The 24729-nt window shown below is 35.9% G+C and overlaps 2 protein-coding genes and 1 pseudogene across 4 annotated transcripts; 1 reads left to right on the top strand and 2 right to left on the bottom strand.

Moving 5' to 3' along the window:
• Positions 1-356: 356 nt before the first annotated feature.
• Positions 357-13161, top strand: LOC111410537 (protein CHROMATIN REMODELING 35-like). Of its 3 annotated transcripts, XM_023040933.1 has the most exons (8): positions 357-549; positions 686-760; positions 2832-3373; positions 4710-4913; positions 5826-5984; positions 6935-8706; positions 12332-12577; positions 12722-13161. In XM_023040933.1, the coding sequence occupies exons 2-7, from the start codon at positions 691-693 to the stop codon at positions 12339-12341; spliced, it is 2757 nt and encodes a 918-aa protein (XP_022896701.1). In that variant the 5' UTR covers positions 357-549; positions 686-690; the 3' UTR covers positions 12342-12577; positions 12722-13161. The 3 variants fall into 3 exon arrangements, with proteins under 3 accessions (XP_022896701.1, XP_022896703.1, XP_022896702.1); XM_023040934.1 differs by lacking the exons at positions 12332-12577; positions 12722-13161 and adding an exon at positions 8794-9047 and having other exon boundaries at positions 358-549; XM_023040935.1 differs by lacking the exons at positions 12332-12577; positions 12722-13161 and having other exon boundaries at positions 6935-8710.
• Positions 12385-17248, bottom strand: LOC111410538 (annotated as a pseudogene).
• On the bottom strand, positions 12401-14461 carry LOC111411412. Its single transcript, XM_023041947.1, has 6 exons — positions 14410-14461; positions 13481-13748; positions 13165-13335; positions 12858-13019; positions 12506-12741; positions 12401-12462 (listed from the first exon to the last, which is right to left on the bottom strand). The coding sequence occupies exons 1-6, from the start codon at positions 14459-14461 to the stop codon at positions 12401-12403; spliced, it is 951 nt and encodes a 316-aa protein (XP_022897715.1).
• Positions 17249-24729: the final 7481 nt, after the last annotated feature.

Raw genomic sequence — 24729 nt, 5'->3', positions numbered from 1 at the left:
CCTAAAGTTTTCACCCAAATTTATTATTCTACCGTAGTGCCAATCTACCGTTCTGGAGAAATCGAATTGAAACTCAACAACTCTTCTCTTCATTATTATAAGCTCGCTATTGTTCTTTTAATATGATTTTAACAATCAAATCTATAAAAAAAAAAACTCAGCAAGAGAGACGCAAAATACATATAAGATTGGACTATATTTTGTAAGAGTTAAATTTTATAAATATTAAAAAATATAAATTATAGTACAGAACTTAAGAATCGAATGAATCAAACCGAATCAAATGGAGCCGAACTCGAATAGTTCCATAATTAAATTTGGATCCCATAATTTGACTTACTAAATACCACCCCTGCCTCGTGATCAATTCTGCTCTTAAGATCCCCTAAAGAACCCTACCCAAAAAAAGAAACAGCTCTCTCCTCTTGATCGGTTCTGCTCTAATATCCCCTATACCCCTCAAAAAATTGTGAATCAAATTGCTTGGCGAAAAATCCTATCTTTGTTTTTTAAATTTGTCCCAATTGTTGGTTCCGATTTTTCCATCAGGTGCTTGAGCGGAAAATCATAATCAATTTTGTACTCAAAATCTGTTCTATTTCTTGCTGCATAGTAATTATCGACATGCATTTTTGTTTTATGTTGAATTAATTAGCCCTTTCACTCTTTATGTGTGTGATTTTAGTGAGGATGGGCATAGCAACTGATAGCAATTATGCAACTCCATTTCTAAAAAGGTTTCCGGCCAGTAGCTCCAGTGGTAATTTATTTACCATTTATTTACAAACCTCTCTTTGCACATATACTCACACACGTGCATATACGTGTATGGCTGCATGTATGATTTTTGATATGGAAAATATCATTTGCGATTTTTATTTTTTTTTCACATTGAATTTGATTTTAATATCTTGTCCAGAACTGTCGATTTAATATTTCATGTAATTTCTTTTCTTTTTTTTTTGGGGGGGGGGGGGCGGCGAGGGAGACGGAGGCTATTTTAGATATTTTTTCTTCTTATTTATTCTATGTTTTGGAGAAATTATTTGGTGAATTTGTTATCATTTGCTTTGGCTGTTGGCAGCTGTTGCCACTTGCAACATGCCACCCTTACTTTGTGGGAAATCTACATTGCTTAGACGAGTGATGAGAAAAATGTTAAAGCAAAAGTTAGCGATACTGGGTAAAAATGATTTGATATTACAAAAGAAAACTAAGAGGCCAGGTTATCTTTTGGGTAGCTTCAAGGCTGATACCAATCGCAACAAGAAGAGCATCTCCTTAAATACTTAGTAAATTTACCATTTACATTCATCCAGTTTGAAAAAGATCTTTCTTGGGTAAGTTAGAACTAACGAGGGTGTGCTTATTTCATAAGGAATACTTAGAAATAAAGGCCTAAAAGAAGTGCTTGGTGTGGAATCCTGGGCCTGATTTTGGATAATAATGGGTTTGATTGCACCCTGCCACTAGTTATAGCTTTTGAAAAAAGTGATTGTATCTTTCTACATCAACTAATGGCCTTAAGGGTGGAAGCGATCCAAAGAGAACCAAATTGAATTGAGTAGCAATGGATGTCTTAAATATAATATCACCGGTTCCATCTCTTTATGGAACCAAAACAACTGTATTTGGTTTGGTTTGATCTGGTTCGGTTCCTTCAATTAAAGTTGTCAAATTCACTAAATTGTACAAATTAAAATATTTGTGAACATGCTAAGCATGTATAGAATGTTTTAATTTCAAAACAAAAGGGAATAATTTTCTAACCAAGAACCAGTATATTTGTACCAGGCATTATATAACTTAAATATCGAGTTAGAATGGATTTTTGATTATGGGTATTAGAGCCATGAACTGAATCGAAACCTCGGTTTTAACAATGAGAACCAATTAGAATGTTAGGCAGATTTGACATGTTAACTTTTGCCTACACAGTAAGTAATTGGTACTGAGTTTGTGTGAGCAACTGGGTGTAGCTTGATAATTTTTTTGTTCCTTTTCTTTTTTGTCTACAGGTGTGCTAACATCGAGTCTGAAGTACAGTTGTAAAATTTTTCTTTCAATCAATGTTTGGTGGAAGTAAGATTACATTATGGTAATTCTTTCAAATTGTATTAGTACTTAGCAAGAATCCAAGGAAGTAAGTTTTTAACAGGGGCGTGGGGGTTGGACTGTGAGTGGAAGGTTTTCTGTTAGTAGCAGTATTGACATTTGATGTTAAAAGGTTGGGAAAGACAAATTCATACAGTTTTAAAGGAAACTAGGTTTAAATTTGCTTTCTATGAAGTGCTTTCAATGAATACCTGTTGCCAAACTGTACTATAGCATCCGCCTTTTCATTTGATGTGTAAGTTCATTTAATATGAACAAGAAGTCCACATGCATATGGACTTTTTTTTTTTTTTTGTATGTAAACACTATAAATATATGAGGGGGAAATAGTCGTAAGAAAATCATTTCAGAACATTCGTTTGGCATTTCTTCATTTTTTTAATGTAGGTAATTTGAAATTGCAAAAGTTTATCTGTAGATCTGTTCAATTATGTCAGTTGTAATATTCATAAGAAAAGTGCAGAACAAATCTTTGAAAACCCCCAGGAAGATTCATTATTGAATGCCAATGCTTGATGGAAATGTTGCCAATATATCACAGGATTTCGTATTTGTATTGCCAATAATATGGATCCTTGACTGTGCTTTGTCATATTTCATGTCACTATTGGTTTTGAGTGCACAGAATCCCGCATCTACACAAAAAAAGGAAAAATGGAAGAGGGCACATGTTGAAGTTCATCATTTTTAATCGATTGTACATTTTATATCTACAGATTTACGTCCCAGTGGGTGGAAAAGGATAAAAGTTGATGAACGAAGTGGTTACAATGACACACCCTTTGCTGCTGGGTGGCGTGGTGAATCTGACCTGGAAGGCCAAGAAGCCTGCTCAAAAGTGGTGGATTATTCAGATCCATTCTCAATAAACAGTATGCTGAAAGAGTTGGATTCTGGCAAGTACGGAAGCGTTACTAAGGATGTTGAGGATCTTCTTGTGCAGAGGCAGAATTTATTAGATTCTTACTATGCAATGGATCCTACTCTTCCATTCAAGTGTTTGGTTGTGCAAAATTACAAGGCTTCAGAATCACCTGGAGCAACTACAACTGATGTCATTAACTTGGAGGATGATCCTGATGGATGTAATGTTGTAGTCAAAATGTTTGCTCCGGCTGCACATCTAGCTCCTTTGCCTGGACCTGTTGTTATACTTGATTCAGATGATGAAGATTTTAAGGATGAGAAGCCGTTATGTCCCTTCCGGGAAGTTGAGTTGAAGAAGCCCCCTGGCCACCTTCTTATGAAGGACTTTTTGGTATGGAACTTTCCTTCTCTTGTCAGTTTTTTCCTTCATTAAATATGTTATTATTGACCATGCCAAACAGGCATTCGGACAAGTCGCAATTAGCACAAAAGAGGCCAAATAAATGACAAAAGTAAAATTAAATGTCCATGCATCAATTCTTGAGTTGATTGATCAATAGCTCCAACTCTATGTTCCTGTTAATTTCTTCAAAATGGTAGCTCCAGTAATAGTCTCTCTAGATAAAGACACTGATGCAGTCCATGTGCTTTCTTTTACTGCTGTTGGAAGGTGATGAACAATGAAGTTTAGATGGCAACTAATCGTGTACTGACACTCTGATGAAAGTGTAACATGCACATGCATACTCTCACGCAAGTATACATGTTATGGTATTGAGGTTTGATCATTGTATGAGATATAGTCGTGTTTTCTTGCAATTAAGGTATCGCATATGTTGGATCCTCATGAAGTCATGTTTATTGAATTAGACTGTATTCTTGTAATAAAAATGGTTGAATCTTTGGGTGATGTGTTAAAAGGAAAGGTATTTGGTCATTACCTAGCATTCTTAGTGGATAACCTATTTACAAGGGCAAATTGTTGAAAACGTGGTGGTGTATTTCTGCTTTATTGGAAGGGAAATCATGCACACCTTTTCAATTTAACATTTGTCTGATTTACTTGGAATATCTAAAAGAATATGACACGAAGTAGTGTCAAAGATGACTACAGGAGGATAATTTTTCGAGAATCTTCCTAGGTTTTTGAGGGGCTCAGATGGGTTTTGAAGTATACTGGCAAGCATGAGAAGTGTATAATTTGGAATATGCATCCGTTATTATCATGTGTATTGCTTGCAATTATTGTTAGTGCCTCAATTTGAATACTGATCAACCCCATAAATTTTTTGCATTATGCAACCATTTGAATATTTAGGGAATGTTTAAAACTCAGAGGTGTTTATGAATTTTACTTTTAATCTCCCTTTTGAAAAAAGATTTATTACTCAGAACTTTCGGGAACTTAAAGACTCAGCTGGGTTGGATGACCCCATTTGAATGTAGCCCATAGTTCATCGTCTCTGATTTATTTATGTTTTTGATGCTACTAATCTTTTCGATTTCACTGTTGGCGGTGATGTGTGGCTTGTTATAACTTACAACCTTCACTGGTTTGAGGATTAACCAATTTATTTATTTATTTTTCGGGGTTACAGGTGGGCTACAAATTGTTTTCTGATAGATAATATAAAATACATGTTTTTCTGAGAGGAAAATAATTATCTTTTGCTTTAAATTATACGCCGGCATTGCTGCTCAGCTAGTGGTGTCATAACCAAATGCAGGAACAAAATTTTGCTCAGAGCCGAAATCTAACAGAAAAAGATGCGCGTCTTGCTGGTGAAACTGAACTGGTAAAAGATAAAGGTGTATATGTTGGCACAGAGGACGACATGGAAGTGGACGAAGAAGATGAACAACCTGACAATAATTATGATGGTCTGGATGACATTTGGAAGGAGATGTCTGTCGCGTTAGAGTGTTCAAAGGTAGGAGAAATTTGTATTTGAACTTCATTGTATTAATTGATATTATTCATGTCATATGTTTCTATCCAACTTGTAAATGAATGCCAACAACTTACTGTCAGTAGATTTTCTGGTTTATTAATAGACTTTTCTACATTAGATGCGATGGAATTGCCGAATTGGATGAAGTGGTCTAAATTGAGACCAAATTAAAGTATAGTGATCCAATTGTGGATAATCCAATGCATAACTCAGGCACTTTTGAAGTATGAAAGAACAAATACTTGCTATTGAAAACCAGGTTACAAATGATTATATTAAAAGGGGTAATGTGGAGGGCAGCTTGCACATGTTGTCTCTTTGAGAACTGGGGTATACAGAACTGAATTTATGGAAGGACAAGAACTTAAAGCTCATACTAAGTGGAATTAATCAAGTTTCTCAGTGTTTTTCCTTTTACCTTCAATTGATCACATCCTTGATCTGCTCCATGGATATCTCAATGGGGGTAGCATGTCCATGTCGATCTGTCGGAGTCTCGGATACGTCGGAGACCGACACTCGTTGGATACTCTACCATGATCATTTTTTCTTTCTTTTTTTTTTAATTAGATATATTATGTATTTTTAATTCAAATTAATTAGTAAATTACAAATGGATATTCATATTTAAAAGATTTCATCAAGAAAAATTAAATACTAGTATAAAACTAAATTTATATAAAGAATTTTAACAATTTAATTATTTAATCAGCGTATCAACGACGTATCGTATTAGTACATTTTTTAAAAATCGTGTATTGGCGTATCTGACAAGTGCCGTAACGGACATGTGTATCCGTGTCGGTGCATCATAGCATCCTTGAATCTTACTAAAACTAATTTGCTTTTAATGTTTGATTTGATGAGCTTCCCATTTTTGATATTTGATAGGATACGGGTGCAGATCCTCCACCCGACGAACCTGAAGCTGAGGGTGGAGAAGATTGTGAACATTCATATATACTGAAAGATGATATCGGTGAAGTATGTCGCATTTGTGGAGTTATTGGGAGAGGGATTGAAACCATTATTGAGTACAATTTCTCCAAGGTATGGTTCTTTGCTTCTTTGTATGCCACCTGTATTAGATTTTAGCTCTTTAGTTTAAATGTGAAGCTCAGGAATTAGATGTGCATGATCCTAATTATTTGAAAAATTTTATTTTTTCCTTTTGTAAAGCCTAAAAGTGAAAATGATCTGCTTTAAGTGCACGATCTTGCTAGAAAAAATTATATAGTACGTGTTATATCTGGTCATACTAGTGCTCGCAAAACTGCATGGCCAAGTTTAGTGGTCCTCTATAATCGTATGTCACACACAGTTGGGGACCCTGCTATATTGTACTCCACTTCAACTGGGAATTTGTGTTTAACAGCTAGGTCGTAATGTTGAGCATTCTCAACTCCCTTGAGAACTTAACCAAATTTGGCATCTACATTACTCCATGCGAATTGTTAACTGAGTAAAATTTGTAGCTCAATGTTGTATTGTTTAGGAACAATTAGGTTTTGGGGCAAAATGTTCTCGTAAATTTTAGAAATATTCTACGTAGATTCTTTACATAACTATATGTTTTGAAGTTGTAAAAAACTCGGAATGTTTTACCCGCTATTGTATGATGGAGGGCATTCATTTTTGAAAACTATCCAATTTCTCTCTTTTATCTTTATTCTTCCCAGCTGCCTGTATATGAAAATTTCTAGTCAGTGTCGCAAAGTTCTCGTGAGATCTCATTTTTTCCTTGTTATGCATCATGTAGAACTCAACGTGCTGTGCTAAAATCTTCAGAATTGAGTTGGCACCAAATGTAGACTCAGTTTGTCTCTCAGTGCTTATTTGGAACTCTTTTATATTGAACTTCATTTTCATTTCTAGATATAAATTATACTTAAAAGTCTAATCATATGAAGCAATGCCTATTTGTTCATATTTATCAAGTTTTTCTCACTAGGAAGATCTAGTTCGGACAACTAACTTCCCCTATTTTAAATTATATTCAGGTCACCAGAAGTACTAGAACTTACAGATATGATGGGCGGACTTCCAAAGACAATGATCAAACAGAAATACTTCCTGATGGGTTCACACCATCCGCTACAGAGTTTACTGTTGCTGATATTTACCCACATCCACGGCACAAGAGGGTGATGAAGCCCCATCAAGTTGAGGGCTTTAATTTCCTTCTCAGTAACCTGGTGACTGATAATCCAGGAGGCTGCATTATGGCTCATGCTCCTGGGTCGGGGAAAACCTTCATGATTATCAGTTTTCTTCAGAGTTTCATGGCCAAATATCCGCATGCAAGACCACTGGTAGTGCTACCGAGGGGAATTTTAGCAACATGGAAAAAGGAATTTCTGAGATGGCAAGTGGAAGACCTACCTCTGTACGACTTCTACTCAGTGAAAGCAGACAGTCGATCCCAGCAACTGGAAGTTCTAAAGGAGTGGGCAAGAGAGAGGAGCATACTCTTTTTGGGTTATAAGCAGTTTTCTTCTATAGTGTGTGACAGTGATACTGGGAATATTCCTGCTGCGTGCCAAGAAATTTTACTGAAATGTCCTTCCATTCTGATCTTGGATGAAGGACACACTCCAAGAAACCAGGACACTGATGTTCTGACCTCCCTTGAGAAGGTCCAGACACTGAGAAAGGTGGTGCTCTCTGGTACACTCTACCAGAACCATGTGAAAGAAGTTTTCAACATCTTAAATCTTGTTCGTCCAAGGTTTCTAAAACTGGAGACTTCTAAAATAATCAAGAGGAGAATTCTGAGCAGAGCCGAAATGTCAAGTAAAAGGAACTCGATGAAAAAGATCACAGACAAAGAATTTTGTGAATTAATCGAGCACACTCTCTTGAAGGATGAAAATCGTGTGAGAAAAGTAAATGTCATACAAGATCTACGGGAGCTCACCAGAAAAGTATTGCACTATTACAAAGGAGACAACCTGGATGAACTTCCAGGACTTGTTGACTTTGCCGTCTTTCTTCAACTGAGCCCCAGACAAAAGGTTGAAGTTCGAGAGCTGAAAAACTTGGCCAGAAAATTTAAAATAAATGCTGAAGGGAGTGCAATTTATGTGCACCCACAGTTGAAGACTCTATCAAAGAATTCTGGAGTAAAAGACAGGGTCGACGAGGAGAAAATTGATGGAATTTTGGAGAAATTGGACGAGAGAGAAGGAGTGAAAGCTAAATTCTACCTGAATCTTCTCCAGCTCTGTGAATCCTGTGGGGAGAAGCTACTTGTTTTCAGCCAATACCTTCTGCCTCTGAAATTCTTGGAGAGGTTGACTGTGAAGGTGAAGGGTTATAGGCTTGGAAATGAAATGTTCATGATCACGGGTGACTCAGATTCTGAAACTCGAGAGTCTTCTATGGAGAGATTCAACACTTCACCTGATGCTCGAGTCTTCTTTGGTTCGATTAAAGCGTGCGGTGAAGGTATTTCTCTTGTAGGGGCTTCACGAATAATTATATTGGACATTCATTTGAACCCGTCAGTTACCCGCCAAGCCATAGGACGTGCCTTTCGACCCGGCCAGCTTAAGAAGGTATATGCTTATAGATTGATTGCATCTGGCTCGCCGGAGGAGGAGGACCACAAGACTTGCTTTAGAAAGGAAAGCATAGCAAAGATGTGGTTTGAATGGGACGAGCATAGCGGTCTACAAAACTTTGAAATGGAGACTGTGGATGTGAAAGAATCTGGAGATTTGTTTTTGGAAACTCCAAGACTAAGGGAAGACATAGTTGCTTTATTCCAGAGGTAAGTGAATTTCATGTTCTCTTGAATAATCATCTTGCATGCACCCTTGAAATTTATTTATTTAAATTTTTTTCTTCTTGTTGTCAGGTAAATTGTGACAACAGTGCTGAGATTCACTTGGTTATAGTCTGTCCCTTTCATGGATTTCTGGCTTAGCTTGCTGCATAATTCGTCGTATGAATTTGTGGAATGTATTTAGATTTAGGTTTATTAGAACTTGTGAACGTGACTGGAAATGAAGATCATTTCTGTTTCTGATTCTGTTAATTTACATTCAGAAAATGACCACCGAATGGATAATTCGCCTGGTTATCCATATATATAACTTGTAGTTTACTATAGTTTTGGTATTGCTTTACAATAGTAAATATGAGAATGCATAGCCTTTTGTTGCCTATAATAGCTTTGAGTTTGCCTTTTCGGAGTCGATTCAGTAAGGTGATTAAGTAAGGTAAATGAAGATTAAATAGTCATTATTAAATATTTGAGATAAACAAGGCTATGCATTCTCATATTTACTACCAGTTTTATGTATAAGATGAACCATATTTCTATGTATAAATTACTGCAGGATGCTTTATTCTGTTGATTTTAGAGTTGGTCTATATTTGATTTTGTGGAGCTAGCCTCAGTGATTTTTTGTTGCCTATTGTTGGTATGCAGATAACAATCAGAACAAGATTTATATGAGATTATAAAAGTATGTAATTTATTGAGCATTAAGTTCAATTATTTATACAGCAACTGAATAACTAATTTGCAGAATAATCTGCTACATAAAAGCATAAAAATTTATTTCCGATAAAATAGCATAAAGAAAAGGCCATAGTCTAATTGTCACTTGACTTCTTCAAAGCTCATCATATGTAACAATATCTATCCATGTGAGCAGCTTCATGTATCATACTGATCAACACTCCTACTTGACTCTTAAGCTGCATACACCAAGTCTTTGTCTGAGAAATTCAAATCTTGCTTTAGGAAGTGCTTTTGTTAGAACATCGGCATTTTGATTCTCTGTCTTGTAATGAATTAGTTGCACCTCTCCTTGCTTTTGAACTTCTCTTAGGAAATAAAACTTTATCTTGAAGTGTTTTGTTTTGCCATGAAACACTGGATTGTTGGCAATTGAAATTGTAGCTTGATTATCTACAAAAATCTGTGTACTATCCGTTTGCTCCACATGTAAATCAGCCATGAGTTTTTTGATCCAAAGAGCCTGGTTCACACATGATGTAGCTGCTACATATTCTGCTTCTGCTGTGGATTGTGCTATGACTTCTTGTTTCTTTGAACACCATGAAAAAATTCCAGAACCAAAGCTAAAACAGTAACCTGAAGTGCTTCTCTTATCATCATCACATCCAGCCCAATTACTATCAGGATAACCATGAAAATTGAAATTTTTAACTTGTTGGAATCTTATTCCATAGTCAACTATGCCCTTAACAAATCTGAGGATTCTTTTTGCTGCTTGAAAGTGTATTTTACTTGCACAATGCATATATCTAGACAGTAGACTTATTGCATGCATAATGTCTGGCCTGGTAGCAGTTAAGTACGTTAGGCAGCCTATTAATCAAATTTTTCAGCTCCATCTTCCTTGCTAAACTTCTCTTTTTGATTAATTGGAGTTGCAATTGTCTTGTATTCCTCCATTTTGAATTTTTTTAGAATCTCCTTTGCATATTTTATCTGACTCACAAAGATTTCACTTTGATTCTGCTGCACCTGCATACCAAGGAAGAATGTCATTCTTCCAAGATTAGTCATTTCAAAGGCATCTTTCATTCTTTCTTTAAACCTGTCAATGAGCTCCTCATTGCTTCCTGTGACAAGTAAATCATCAACATGCAAGGATACCACAAGTATTTCAACATCAACCATCTTGATATATAAAGTAGATTCACTTAAGACTCTTTTCAAAGCCTAGGTTTATCGAGTGTGCATCAATTCTGCTATACCAGGACCTTGGTGTCTGTTTTAAACCATACAAAACCTTTTTCAGTTGATATACCTTCTCCTCTTGTCCTTGAACAAAAAATCCTTTTGGTTGCTCCACAAAAATTTCTTCCTCTAAGTATCCATTCAGAAATGCTGACTTAACATCCATTTGGTGTATCACCCAGGCCTTTTGTGCAACAAGAGCCAACAACATCCTTTTGGTATCCAACCTGGGAACTGGGGCAAAAGTTTCAGAGAAATCTACCCCGAACAACTGGGCATATCCCTTGACAACAAGCCTTGCCTTATACTTCTTCATAGAACCATCAAGATTGAACTTGGTCGTGTAAACCCACTTGACTCCTATAGCTTTCTTATGTCTAGGTCTGTCAGCCAATTGCCATGTCTGATTTTTTTTCAATCATCTTGAGCTCCTTCGTTATTGCATCTATCCATTTCTGATCAGTTGCAGCTTCTTCATATCCTATAGTTTCCATTATGGCTACATCACATCTCTGGTAAATGTCAGAGAGTAATATGGTTCCTCTAACAGATTCATCATCCACATCATCATTCTCCTCCTGAAACTCAAGTTTCTTGTCATTTTTCAAGCTCCAGTTGTCTGACTCAAGGAATTGCACATCTCTATTAACAATTACTTTGTTACTTTGTGGCAAGTAGATCCTGCAAGCTTTTGATGTTGAGTTGTAGCCTACAAAGGTTCCTGGTTCTGCTTTCCTATCTAACTTGTCTTTCTTAACCTGAGGAATGTAAGAGAAGCAAAGGCAACCAAAAGTTTTCAAATTTACTAATTTTGGTTTGAAACCATACCAAGCTTCAAATGGAATTCTTCTCTGAAGAGCTTTTGATGGTAATCTGTTTAACAAGAAAACTGATGTGTTTGTTGCCTCTGCCCAGAACTTCTTTGGCAGATCCTTGCCATGAAGTAAGCATTTTGTCATCTCCATTATTGTTCTATTTTTTCTCTCCACAACCCCATTCTGCTGTGGGGTATAAGGCTGTTAGCTGGTGTTCAATGCCTGCATCTTCACAAAACTTGCTGAATTTTTGACATGTATATTTTGTTCCATTGTCAGACCATATTATCTGTAATTTTGTTCCACTTTGAGTTTCTACCCAAGTTTTAAACTTATTAAAGATGTCAGCAACCTCAGTTTTGTGTTTCATGAAATAAATCCAACACATTCTAGTGTAATCATCAATGAAAGCAGTATAGTACTTACTACCATTCAGAGATGGTGTTTTCTGAGGTCCTCCTACATCTGTGTGCACTAATTGCAGCTTGTGTGTAGCTCTCCAAACTTTGTTCTTTGGAAAGGGTAGCCTTGCTTGCTTGCCATATTGACATGCAACACATGTAGGCAATTCTTCTTCCAATTTAGGTAGACCTACCACAAGATCATTCTTTTTCATGTAAAGTAAAGCATCATGATGAAATGTCACAATATCTTGTGCCAAAGCATTGTATTGCTTTCTTCTTTGTGCACTACAGCTTGCTCTTCTTCTATTAAGTTCAAGGAAAAACTTTTGCCTTTCATTTTAATTTTGAATATTTCCCTACCGTCTGCATCCTTGATCATGCAATTTTTGTCTTCAAATAAAACTTTGTAGCCCTTTTCCAGTAACTGACCAATACTTAACAGATTTTGATTAATTTCAGGAACGTATAAAACATCAGAGATTAGTTTCAAGCTTGTGCACCCTTCAATTGCTACAGTTCCTTTGCCTTTTACAGAGATATGTTTTCCATTTCCAATTCTGACTTTGGAGATGAAGCTTGTGTCAAGTTTTCTGAATAGTTCTTGGTCATAAGTCATGTGGTTTGTACAGCCACCGTCTATTAGCCACCTTTCTGTGGAGCTTAAAGTAGCAAAGCAGGATACTGTAAATAGCTGATCTTCCTGAGGTTGTTCTACTACAGCTTTTGCTTCATCTTGCTGTTGTTGAGACTTACAAATCCTCTCCATATGCCCTAATTGACCACAGTTGTTGCATTTTGCATTTTGCCTCCACCAACACTTATTCTGTGGATGATTGGTTTTTTTTGCAGCAAGGACAAGATGGAAAGTCCTGAGAGGTTTTGCCGCTGTTATTATTGTAGTTGTTTGAGCTTCCTGACTTGTTGTTCTGCTCCTTTTTCTTGTTCTTGCCACCTTAGTTATTCTGAGATTTAGCTTGAAAAGCACCTTTCAGATAACCTTCCTGCCTCATAAGCCTTCTTTGTTCTTGAGCTTGCAGAGCATTCAACAATTCTGCCAGGGTAATTCTTGACAAATCTCGAGTTTTCCAAAGAAGTAATTGTCGCTTCAAATTTCTCAGGAATTGTGACAAGAATTTTTTGAACAATTCTAGAATCAGAAAACTCGGTTTATTGGCAAGACTGAGAAGCTTGTCCGCATAATCTTTGATTGTCTCTTACTCTTTCATCCATTGCATCTCAAATTCTTGAACCAAAGTTAGCTCTTGCATTCCTTTGATCTTTTCACTTCATACTCTTGCTTTAACAAAAAACCTTCCTGCCTCATAAGCCTTCTTTGTTCTTGAGCTTGCAGAGCATTCAACAATTCTGCCAGGGTAATTCTTGACAAATCTCTAGAGTTTTCCAAAGAAGTAATTGTCGCTTCAAATTTCTCAGGAATTGGGACAAGAATTTTTTGAACAATTCTAGAATCAGAAAACTCGGTTTATTGGCAAGACTGAGAAGCTTGTCCGCATAATCTTTGATTGTCTCTGACTCTTTCATCCATTGCATCTCAAATTCTTGAACCAAAGTTAGCTCTTGCATTCCTTTGATCTTTTCACTTCATACTCTTGCTTTAACAAATCCCAAATCTCTTTAGCTGTTTTCATTGTCATTATTCTGTTGAAAATAATGGAAGAGACGGCTGTAAACAAGGTTGCTCTTGCTTTTGATTTTCTTAGCTTCTTTTCTTTATGATTTTTCATTTGAGCAAGAGTTGGATGGCCTAGTAAGTCAGGAACTTCATATTCTTGCTCTACAGCTTTCAATGGATCATTAGCATCAAGATAGGCTTCCATTTTGACATCCCACATTTGATAATTTGTTCCATCAAATGCTGGATGTGGGATTTACGTGAAAGAAACTTCTAATTCCATCTTAGGCTGTTTGTAGGTTTTTGTGTTTTTGACTTTTTAAATCTCACATATCTCTTAAGATCGGTGCTCTGATACCAGAATGTTGGTATGCAAATTAACAATCAGAACAAGATTTATATGAGATTATAAAAGTATGCAATTTATTTAGCATCGAGTTCAATTATTTATACAGCAACTGAATAACTAATTTGCAGAATAATCTGCTACATAAAAGCATAAAAATTTATTTCCAATAAAATAGCATAAAGAAAAGGCCATAGTCTAACTGTCACTTGATTTCTTCAAAGCTCATCATATGTAACAATATCTATCCATGTCAGCAGCTTCATGTGTCATACTGATCAACACCTATTTTGTGATAAGCCATTTTGTTTATTTTTTTGCTTTTGTGCAAACCTTTTTTGAAATTGTTGACGTAGCACTTGTGGTGATGATTGATTCCCACCTTTGTTTGGCTATGTATTATGAATATGAAGGTGTAAAAATATTGGCTGCCCTCACCCGACATGCCTTTTTTCTTCACAAGTTAGTTGAGTCAAGCATGGCTCAGCTGTAGAGCCAGGCCAGGACGGCCCATGGCTTAGCCACAATGGGTTGGGTCGAGCTTTCTACAGTCCTAACCACTCAAATCGACACACCTTGATGAATGCAAACTTGGCATTTCTTCTCTCATTGTACCTTTTTGGTGTGGAGGGACTCCTCCACCTTCAGTATGTTGCAAACTTTCATTACAAATTTGTTTAATTTAATTGTCTCCACAACAGTCAGAAATAATGTTTCTATAAAAACATGGTGCCTTCCAAACCAATCTTTTGCTAGCTATATTACAACAATATTACATTAATTCCATAGTATGAAAGCAAGCGAGGCTGCTTCATTTTTGATGAATGGTTCAAAAGGGGGCAAATGCTTCTTCCGTCCAATGAAACCAGAAGCCTTATCTCAGGCTACAAAATCATGTAGAGCACACGATGAGACAAATTGATGCTGCTGGTTTGCAGAATCCGTAAAGCCAAATCCCGGTGTTTCAATCCCTTAGAAGAAGTAGATGCATTATACACATCATTGCCTCTCACTGTGACAAAATTACAACGAGTTTCATCAGAAACGGGTAGGCTACCACCCTGCAATCCTAACGTGAGTGATTCTCCGTTTCTACTTCCAAATCTTTCTAGCTCAGAGATCTAGTATGTAGCTACTATACATCTTTTGTTGCAATAGTTCGACTGTATTATCGTATCTGGAAAGAGGCTCCGGTCATCCACGGGAAGAGGGTTTTGGTTGAATCTACTTTGTCCTATCAGATTCTAGTATGAGGGATTGATGTTTGATCCCAACATTTCTACAGCAGGGACATGATTTGAAATTGGCTCAAAGGGTTGCCCAATTCCACAATGCTCGGTTTCTGTGGAAGTTGCGGTTTGGTACAAATCGTCAGATGATTTTGCATCAGTTTTTAAAGCTTTTTTGTGCAGATTTAGAGTTTATCTAGACATCACCAACCTCTTTTTCGTACATTTCTTCAACCATCGGCTTCCAGAGTCGAACTCGTGCATTTATGAACCAGTTTGAGAACTGATCCAGGGCATAGATCAATCGACAAAAACCATACCAGCGTCGAGTATTCACCATAAAGACAGATTGTTTTACCTGACTTCTTGTCAAGCCAGTCTGCCTTGCTAGCATGGTCTTGTCCGAATCTTTAGTATAGTTGGAGAAAGAAAGAATAATGAATCGAATTGAAAGAATCTTATAAACAAACTCAATACTATCGACAAAGAGAGAGAAAAATGTTTAAAACAGAATAGTTTTGCAGTGCTAACGGATGAAGGAAGTGGTCGAAAAGCCAAGCACGCAAAATTGAAACAGAGCTTTCCGGGAGTCCCCTCTGTGTCCTCCAAGCATGTGGTTGCACCATTCCGAGTTGCTGAAGGGATCTCTATTGTCTGAGTTGCTGATCTACATAACGCAGTCAAGATACTCTAAACCCTTTACCATTTGCCGAAGAATCTTCCTCTCCAAGGCTTTTTTCGTGCCATGCGAATCTGGCCATTTATTGCATCGTATAAGGAACGAAAGTGACGGGATATTGTCTTGACGGCGAGTGTTGTGTATGGTTTGGCTGCACCGGATCCTACTATTGCATCAAAGGATGACACCACTATGTGCATCTGATGATAATACTGTTTGTAAAGAAAATTAAGTATGTCTGCTTTTCAAGCTTCAACCATCTTGGTGCAGGGTATAAAATTATGAGATGCCTCTCCAAGAACAGATTTATACACGATTAATGTCTTGGCAACAAACTAGAGGCTCATTTAAATATTGTCCCATTGTGTGATTAGACAATTAACGAATAGGAAATAGTACAAATTGAACGCTTAAAATCGCCATTGACGAGAGAAGTTGATTCATTGGCTTTAGCAAGTCAAGACAGGGATTGTACCTTGTCCAATATTGATAAAAGCTTTGTGATCTTCTCTTGCATGTCGTGCTTCCCACTAGGAAAGATACTGGTAGACTCCTGCGGCGTTGAAGATATCCCAGCTGCAGAAGGGTCCGAAGTTCCATTCCCCAACTCTCCATCAGTTTCTTTGGCACTTTTCATAAACTCCTTTTTTTATGTTGCTCCGTAATAGCTTGTCTGACATTAACAACTTCATTTAGCAATTGTTGAGCTGCTTTCAAGTACTTTGAATTAAGAACCCACTAGAAATACTCGACACTCCATATGCAGGGATATCAGCCTTCTTTGCATCCAAATTGCTTCTGGGAACATCAAAAAGCATGGACTCGTTACACCTTGATTGCTTAATCCGAGAATCGTGGTTTTCTTCAAAAGAAACATTCTAGCCCCTGATTTCACCTGATATAGATGGATTCAGACTCAATAATGGGGAGAAATTAGGATTAGAGCTCAGATACTGGATAGATGACAGATTCATTCATGATGGATCATGTGTACTAAGACTCAGGGATAGTCCTCGTCCCTCTAAATTTGTAGCGCCTTGAAGAATGCCGGAAACTCCACCCATTGGATGGATCATGCTAAAATCATTATCCACGGTTGATGATCCTGCAAGATTTGATAGAGTTTCTTGTTGAGACGTGTTCGAATCCAAAGATCCAATGGGATGAACATCTGAACGTGACAAGAAATTCATGTACATTATTGGACTTCACATATAAAGGTGATGATAATGATCACAAGCTGAAGTCTGAAGCTTAATTGATGATGAAGTCTTTTACATGTTGATCCCTGACTCAGCTTACATTATGAAGGCTATTCTAGGAAATTTATTTTTTCTGCATCAGTTATTATTATTTTCTTTTTGTTAGCTCTTTACGGAGCCGTTTTGTATTGTGTCATTTTTCTATTGGTTGAATTTGTTATGTACAGAGGGTGAACATTCCTTTTGTAGTGAGTCATATATATATATATATATATATATTCATTCATTCATTCGATTCTTATGATTTCAATGGAGAATTCTCAAGTTCATATATCATTTCCTTTCTTTTCCAATTTTCATATTTGAATTCTTATATAGTATCAGAGCAAGTGAATCAAATCAACCATGACTACATAAACTCTTCCCACAGATTCTTCCCCTGCTTCTCCACCAAAAACTTCAAACCCCTTTCTCAATTTCACCGATGTCACCAATCCTTATCGTCTTAACCATGGTGATAATCCATCGGTTCCTCTTGTTCCTGAACTACTTATAGTTGACAACTACACCACTTGGTCTAGGGCAATGCATAGAGCCCTTAGAGCCAAGAACAAATTAGGCTTTATCAGTGGTGCTATCACCAAGCCAACTAGTTGGACGATCTTTTGTTTGAGGCCTGGGAGTGTTGTAATGATCTTGTGACCTCCTGGGTGCAGAATTCCATCTCTCCATCAATCAAGTATAGCATAGCTCTTATGGATGATGTTGCTGAGCTCTGGGATGAACTGAAGGAACGGTTTACTCAGCAAAATGGTCTGCGGATCTTCCAGCTCAAGAAAGTTTTTGCAGGCTTGCAACAAGAGCGAGATTTAGTAAGTGTTTACTATGAAAAGTTGAAATCAATTTGGGATGAGCTCAGTGTGTTCTATCCTTTACCTGGCTGCACTTGTGGAAAGTTAACTATACTTACTAATAGATACCAAAGAGATAGTGTGATACAGTTCTTAATGGGTTTAAATGACTCGTGCACGAATTCACAAGACTAGATTATGCTCCATGATCCTTTACCCTCAATTGGGAAAGTTTTATCCATGATTCAGCAGCAAGAAATGCAGCACCTGATGCTTAACAACCTGCCATCACCTGATATGATGGCCTTGGCTAGTAGGAAGTTTCATCCCATCTCGAAACCGAATGTTAAGTCTGGCCAACCCAGCAAACGTGACCGTCTTTACTGTACTAACTGTCATACACCAGGACATGATCTAGAGTCATGTTTTAAAGTAGGGAATGCCGAGCCAGCAATTTGTATTCATTGCCATATGAGTGGCCATGTAGTTGGGAAGTGCTATAAACTTCATGGGTATCCACCTAGGCATAAGTACTTCAACATGGGAAAATCTCCCAGACCTTTTGCTAATGCTGCCACTGCAGATCAAGAGGAAGATTCAAATTCAATAGTTGGCCTTGCAAAGGGACAGTATCAACAATTACTTTCTTTGTTGCAGCAAAAACACAGTCCAATAATGCCTTCTATGTCCACCAATCCATCCAAGGCAGCTTTTCACCCTATAGCTAATGCAGCAAAGGCCCCTACCATGTTTGGTATATCTATCTCTTTTTCCACCTCTTCTCAAAGACCTTTATTCTCTGTTGAAACACCTTGAATTATCGACATAGGTGCCACAGACCACATGATCTGCAGCATCTCCTTGTTCACCGCCATTGATTTAGAAGTATCTTATTATGTCAAGATGCCAAATGGTGATGAAGCACTTGTCACGCACGTAGGAACAGTTCATATCACTGAGAAACTTGTACTAGAAAACGTTTTGTGTGTCCCATCTTTTACATTCAACTTGATTTTTGCTAAAAGACTTGCCCGCTCACTTGTTTGCTACCTTATTTTCTTTTCTGATTGTTGTTTCCTCCAGGACCTTTTGTCTTGAACAATGATTGGGAAAGGTGAAGTGAAGAATGGACTCTATCAATTGCAGCATGCTAAAGTGCCTCCGAAGCTCTTGTTGGCAACTTTTCTAAGTATTTAAATAAGAATGCTTTTGTTTCCACTTCTCTACTTGACAATAGTTCTTCTATAGATCTCTGGCATTATAGACTTGGTCATACACCTTTGTCTAGGATATCTTTGATCGATGATCCTGTTGTAAGTACTAAAATTACTGATATTAATGAAAATCCTTGCTGCATTTGTCCCATGGCTAAACAACATTGCCTTCCTTTTCCTACCAGCACATATGCAAGCACCAGGGGGCCTTGTTCTGTTGTTGCACATGATGGATCCAAGTACTTCCTTACTTGTTGATAATTTTTCTCGAAGTACTTGGGTCTATCTACTAAAAACAAAATCTGAAACTTGCCACTGCATAGAAATTTTTTGTAACCTTGTTGAAAACCAGTTTGATGTCAAAATCAAGGTCTTATGAAGTGATAATGGGGCAGAATTTAAAATGACAAATTTCTTCAGTAAAAGGGGGATTTTGCATTTGACTAACTGTGTGGAAACACCACAGCAAAATGCTATTGTTTAACGCAAGTACCAGCATTTCTTGAACATTGCTCGAGCACTTAGGTTCCAAGCTTCACTTCCTATAATTTTTTGGAATGAATGCATTTTAACTACTACCTACATCATTAATAGGATCCCTTTTCTTGTACTGTCAAAAAAGAGTTACCTCTCAACAGAAAACCGACATGTGGCCACATGAAAGTATTTGGTTGCTTATGTTTTGCTTCAACTATTTCACAAGGTAGAACTAAATTTGATTCCCGAGCTAGAAAATCCATTTTTCTTGGTTACTTTTTTGGTGTTAAGGGATACAAGTTGTTTGACCATGATACCGAGACCTTTTTCATCTCATGGGATGTTTTTTTTTTCATGAAACAGTCTTTCCTTTTCGTACCATCAACCTTGACAACCTGCCACCACAGACTACTAACGATAATAATTTCTGTCATCTTTCTCCTCAATCATTTCCTCCAAATGTTGATCAGATGAATTCAGATTTTTCCCTTCTCAATCTTCAAACTTAATGCCTTTGGACCCTTCATCTTCTACTCTTGTCTTCAATAGCCCTGTTCAAACTTCTTAGATAGTTTCTTCCCCTCCTACTTCTGATTTACTTCATGCTACAGAAGAAATCACCCAAGCTCAATCACCTATCCACAAGTCAATAAGAGTTAGAAGAGCTCCACAATACCTGCAAGACTTTCATTGTCAACAAGTGCACTTCACTTCTCCAGACCAATCATTGGCCAAGCAGTTCTTTTCCAATACAGGTACAACTTTTCCTTTAAACAATTCCTTATCATATCATCGTTTATCTTGTAATTATGCTTCTTTTTCAACTTCAGTTTGCTCTCAAACTGATCCTCAAACAAATCATCAAGCTGTTAAGGATCCAGGTTGGTGTGTGGCTATGAAGGCTGAATCGGATGCTCTTGAACTCAACGAGACTTGGGAATTGATTAATTTGCCACCTGGTAAGGAACCGATAGAATTTAAGTATGTCTACAAGCCCAAATTTAATTTGGATGGGACGATTAAAAGATTAAAGGCCAGATTAGTAGCCAAGGACTATGCACAACAAGAAGGGATTGACTACCACGAAACTTTTTCTTCAGTAGCCAAGATGGTCAGAGTTCGTTGTCTCCTTGCACTTGCTGCCATACATGGTTGGCATTTGCAACAATTTGATGTTAATAATGTTTTCTTTCATGGGAAGTTAGAAGAGGAAATTTATATGTGTAAACTCCCTGGTTATGACAAAGGAAAACCTGGACAAGTATGTAAATTGCTCAAAAGCTTATATGGCCTTAGGCAGGCATCTCGCCAATGGTACTCCGAATTTTCAGACTCATACACTTTGGATTTCAACAGTCAAAATCAGATTATAGCTTATTCACTATGATTAAAGGAGGTTTTTTTACTGCTTTATTGGTTTATGTGGATGATATTGTGGATGCTAGTAACTCTATTGATTGTATTAATTCTCTCAAGGTGTTCTTGAATACTGAATTTAAGATTAAGGATCTTGGTGCTCTTCGTTATTTCCTTGGTATTGAAGTGGCAAGATCTGTACAAGGAATTCATTTATGTCAACGAAAATATACACTTGACATACTAGCATATTCGGGTACTCTTGGTTCCAAGCCAGCTAAACTTCCCATGGACCAAAATATCAAGCTTAGTAAAGAATCCGGGTGTCCTTTTTCTGATCCAAGCATTTATAGAAGACTTGGAGGCAGATTGTTGTAGTTAACTATTACAAGACCAGATATCAGCTATTCGGCGCAAGTACTCGGTCAGTTCAAGTCAAAGCCAGATGATCTCCACCTACAAGCTGCCCACAAGGTTCTGAAATATTTAAAGGTAGTCCTGGCTAGGGTATTTTACTTTCCTCTTCATCCCATTTGCAATTAAATGGCTACTGCGATTCTGATTGGACTTCATGTCCAAACACTCGACGCTTTATCACTGGCTTCTGCATTTTCTTGGGCAACTCTCTTATATCTTGGAAGTCTAAGAAACAATCAATTGTTTCTCACTCATCTGTAGAAGCAGAGTATCGGGCAATGGCAGCAACTGTCTCTGAGTTTACTTGGATTAAACAATTGTCGAATGATCTTCACATTTCTCATCCGTCTACTGTAATTTTTCACTGCGACAATCAAGCAGCTTTGCATATTGCTTCCAATCCAGTGTTCCATAAACATACTAAGCATATAAAGGTTGATTGACATCTCATTAGTGACAAATTTGAAGAAGGCAGCATCATCACAGCTCGTGTACCAACTCATTCACAACTGGCCGGCATCTTCACTATGGCTCTCTCTTCTTCTGATCTTACTACTCTCCTCGCCAAGATGAGAATAGTAAATATCTATTCTCCATCTTCCGGGGGGGGGGGTCTTGGATTTCACATATAAAGGTGATGATAATGATCACAAGCTGAAGTCTAAAGCTTAATTGATGATGAAGTCTTTTACTCGTTGATCCCTGACTCAGCTTGCATTATGAAGGCTATTCTAGAAATTTTATTTTTTTTGCATCAATTATTATTGTTTTCTTTTTGTTAGCTCCTTGCTAGCCATTTTGTATTGTGTCATTTTTCTATTGGTTGAGTTTGTTATGTACAGAGGGTGAATATTCCTTTTGTAGTGAGTCATAGGTTTGTATATATATATAGGCTGCTTCCTTGTGAAAATTCATTCATTTGATTCTTATGATTTCAATGGAGAATTCTCAAGTTCGTATATCATTTTCTTTCTTCTCCGATTTTCATCTTTGAATTCTTATATACATCCCCGTATTACCAGGAAGAAATGGTGTTTCATAATATGCACTGGGCAAAGGAAACCTTGAATAAAGCATCGTCTTTTAAACTTTTAGAAACTCGAATTTGGTCATCCAACTATTTTTTAACTTCAATTTTCTTCCTTCAAATTTCATTAAATTTGAATTTTGTCATCCAACTATACTTGAATATTAATTTTATCCATCAACTATATGGAAATCGAATTTGGTCATCCAATTATACTTGAAATTCAATTTGATCATCCAACTATACTTTAACTTCAATTTTATCCTTCAAATATTTGGAAAATTGAATTTGGTCATCCCAATATAATTTAAATTCAATTTCAAGCTTAAACTTTTACTAAACTCGAATTTTGTCATCCAACTATTTTTAACTTCCATTTCATCTTCCAACATTTAAGAAATACGAACTTGGTCATCCAACTAATTTTAAACATCAATTTCAACCTTCAACTATTTTATCCTTAAACTTTATTAAAACTGGAATTTGGTCATCCTTAATACTTAAATATAAATTTCATCCTACATCTATTTTGAAATTTAAATATGAATTTCATCCTACAGTTATTTCGAAATTTAAATATCAATTTCATCCTACAATTATTTTAAAATTCAAATTTGGTCATCCATATACTTTAAATTCAATTTTGTCTTTCAACTTTTAAGAAATTCTAATTTGATCAACCAACAACTATAATTTAAATTCAATTTCATCCTTAAACTTTTATTATATTTTCAATTTGGTCATCCAACTATTTTTTAACTTCAATTTTCTTCCTTCAAATTTCATTAAATTTGAATTTTGTCATCCAACTATACTTGAATATTAATTTTATCCATCAACTATATGGAAATCGAATTTGGTCATCCAATTATACTTGAAATTCAATTTGATCATCCAACTATACTTTAACTTCAATTTTATCCTTCAAATATTTGGAAAATTGAATTTGGTCATCCCAATATAATTTAAATTCAATTTCAAGCTTAAACTTTTACTAAACTCGAATTTTGTCATCCAACTATTTTTAACTTCCATTTCATCTTCCAACATTTAAGAAATACGAACTTGGTCATCCAACTAATTTTAAACATCAATTTCAACCTTCAACTATTTTATCCTTAAACTTTATTAAAACTGGAATTTGGTCATCCTTAATACTTAAATATAAATTTCATCCTACATCTATTTTGAAATTTAAATATGAATTTCATCCTACAGTTATTTCGAAATTTAAATATCAATTTCATCCTACAATTATTTTAAAATTCAAATTTGGTCATCCATATACTTTAAATTCAATTTTGTCTTTCAACTTTTAAGAAATTCTAATTTGATCAACCAACAACTATAATTTAAATTCAATTTCATCCTTAAACTTTTATTATATTTTCAATTTGGTCATCCAACTATTTTTTAACTTCAATTTTCTTCCTTCAAATTTCATTAAATTTGAATTTTGTCATCCAACTATACTTGAATATTAATTTTATCCATCAACTATATGGAAATCGAATTTGGTCATCCAATTATACTTGAAATTCAATTTGATCATCCAACTATACTTTAACTTCAATTTTATCCTTCAAATATTTGGAAAATTGAATTTGGTCATCCCAATATAATTTAAATTCAATTTCAAGCTTAAACTTTTACTAAACTCGAATTTTGTCATCCAACTATTTTTAACTTCCATTTCATCTTCCAACATTTAAGAAATACGAACTTGGTCATCCAACTAATTTTAAACATCAATTTCAACCTTCAACTATTTTATCCTTAAACTTTATTAAAACTGGAATTTGGTCATCCTTAATACTTAAATATAAATTTCATCCTACATCTATTTTGAAATTTAAATATGAATTTCATCCTACAGTTATTTCGAAATTTAAATATCAATTTCATCCTACAATTATTTTAAAATTCAAATTTGGTCATCCATATACTTTAAATTCAATTTTGTCTTTCAACTTTTAAGAAATTCTAATTTGATCAACCAACAACTATAATTTAAATTCAATTTCATCCTTAAACTTTTATTATATTTTCAATTTGGTCATCCAACTATTTTTTAACTTCAATTTTCTTCCTTCAAATTTCATTAAATTTGAATTTTGTCATCCAACTATACTTGAATATTAATTTTATCCATCAACTATATGGAAATCGAATTTGGTCATCCAATTATACTTGAAATTCAATTTGATCATCCAACTATACTTTAACTTCAATTTTATCCTTCAAATATTTGGAAAATTGAATTTGGTCATCCCAATATAATTTAAATTCAATTTCAAGCTTAAACTTTTACTAAACTCGAATTTTGTCATCCAACTATTTTTAACTTCCATTTCATCTTCCAACATTTAAGAAATACGAACTTGGTCATCCAACTAATTTTAAACATCAATTTCAACCTTCAACTA

Source organism: Olea europaea, chromosome 15 (assembly GCF_002742605.1).
Source record: "Olea europaea var. sylvestris chromosome 15, O_europaea_v1, whole genome shotgun sequence".
Lineage (NCBI taxonomy): Eukaryota > Viridiplantae > Streptophyta > Magnoliopsida > Lamiales > Oleaceae > Olea > Olea europaea.
The sequence above is the reverse complement of the archived record's forward strand: the minus strand, read 5'-3'. Positions and strand labels throughout refer to the sequence as shown.

Bases quoted from the DNA above. Each gene is read 5' to 3' on its own strand.
- LOC111410537 (XM_023040933.1), top strand. From the start codon at position 691: ATGGGCATAGCAACTGATAGCAATTATGCAACTCCATTTCTAAAAAGG. The intron at 761-2,831 runs GTAATTTATTTA...TTATATCTACAG, and splicing joins TCCGGCCAGTAGCTCCAGTG to ATTTACGTCCCAGTGGGTGG. The intron at 5,985-6,934 runs GTATGGTTCTTT...AATTATATTCAG, and splicing joins TTGAGTACAATTTCTCCAAG to GTCACCAGAAGTACTAGAAC.
- LOC111411412 (XM_023041947.1), bottom strand. From the start codon at position 14,461: ATGAGAGAAGAAATGCCAAGTTTGCATTCATCAAGGTGTGTCGATTTG. The intron at 13,336-13,480 runs GTATGAAGTGAA...TTCTGATTCTAG, and splicing joins TGGGATTTGTTAAAGCAAGA to AATTGTTCAAAAAATTCTTG. The intron at 12,463-12,505 runs GTGGCTGTACAA...AGAACTATTCAG, and splicing joins AGAAAGGTGGCTAATAGACG to AAAACTTGACACAAGCTTCA.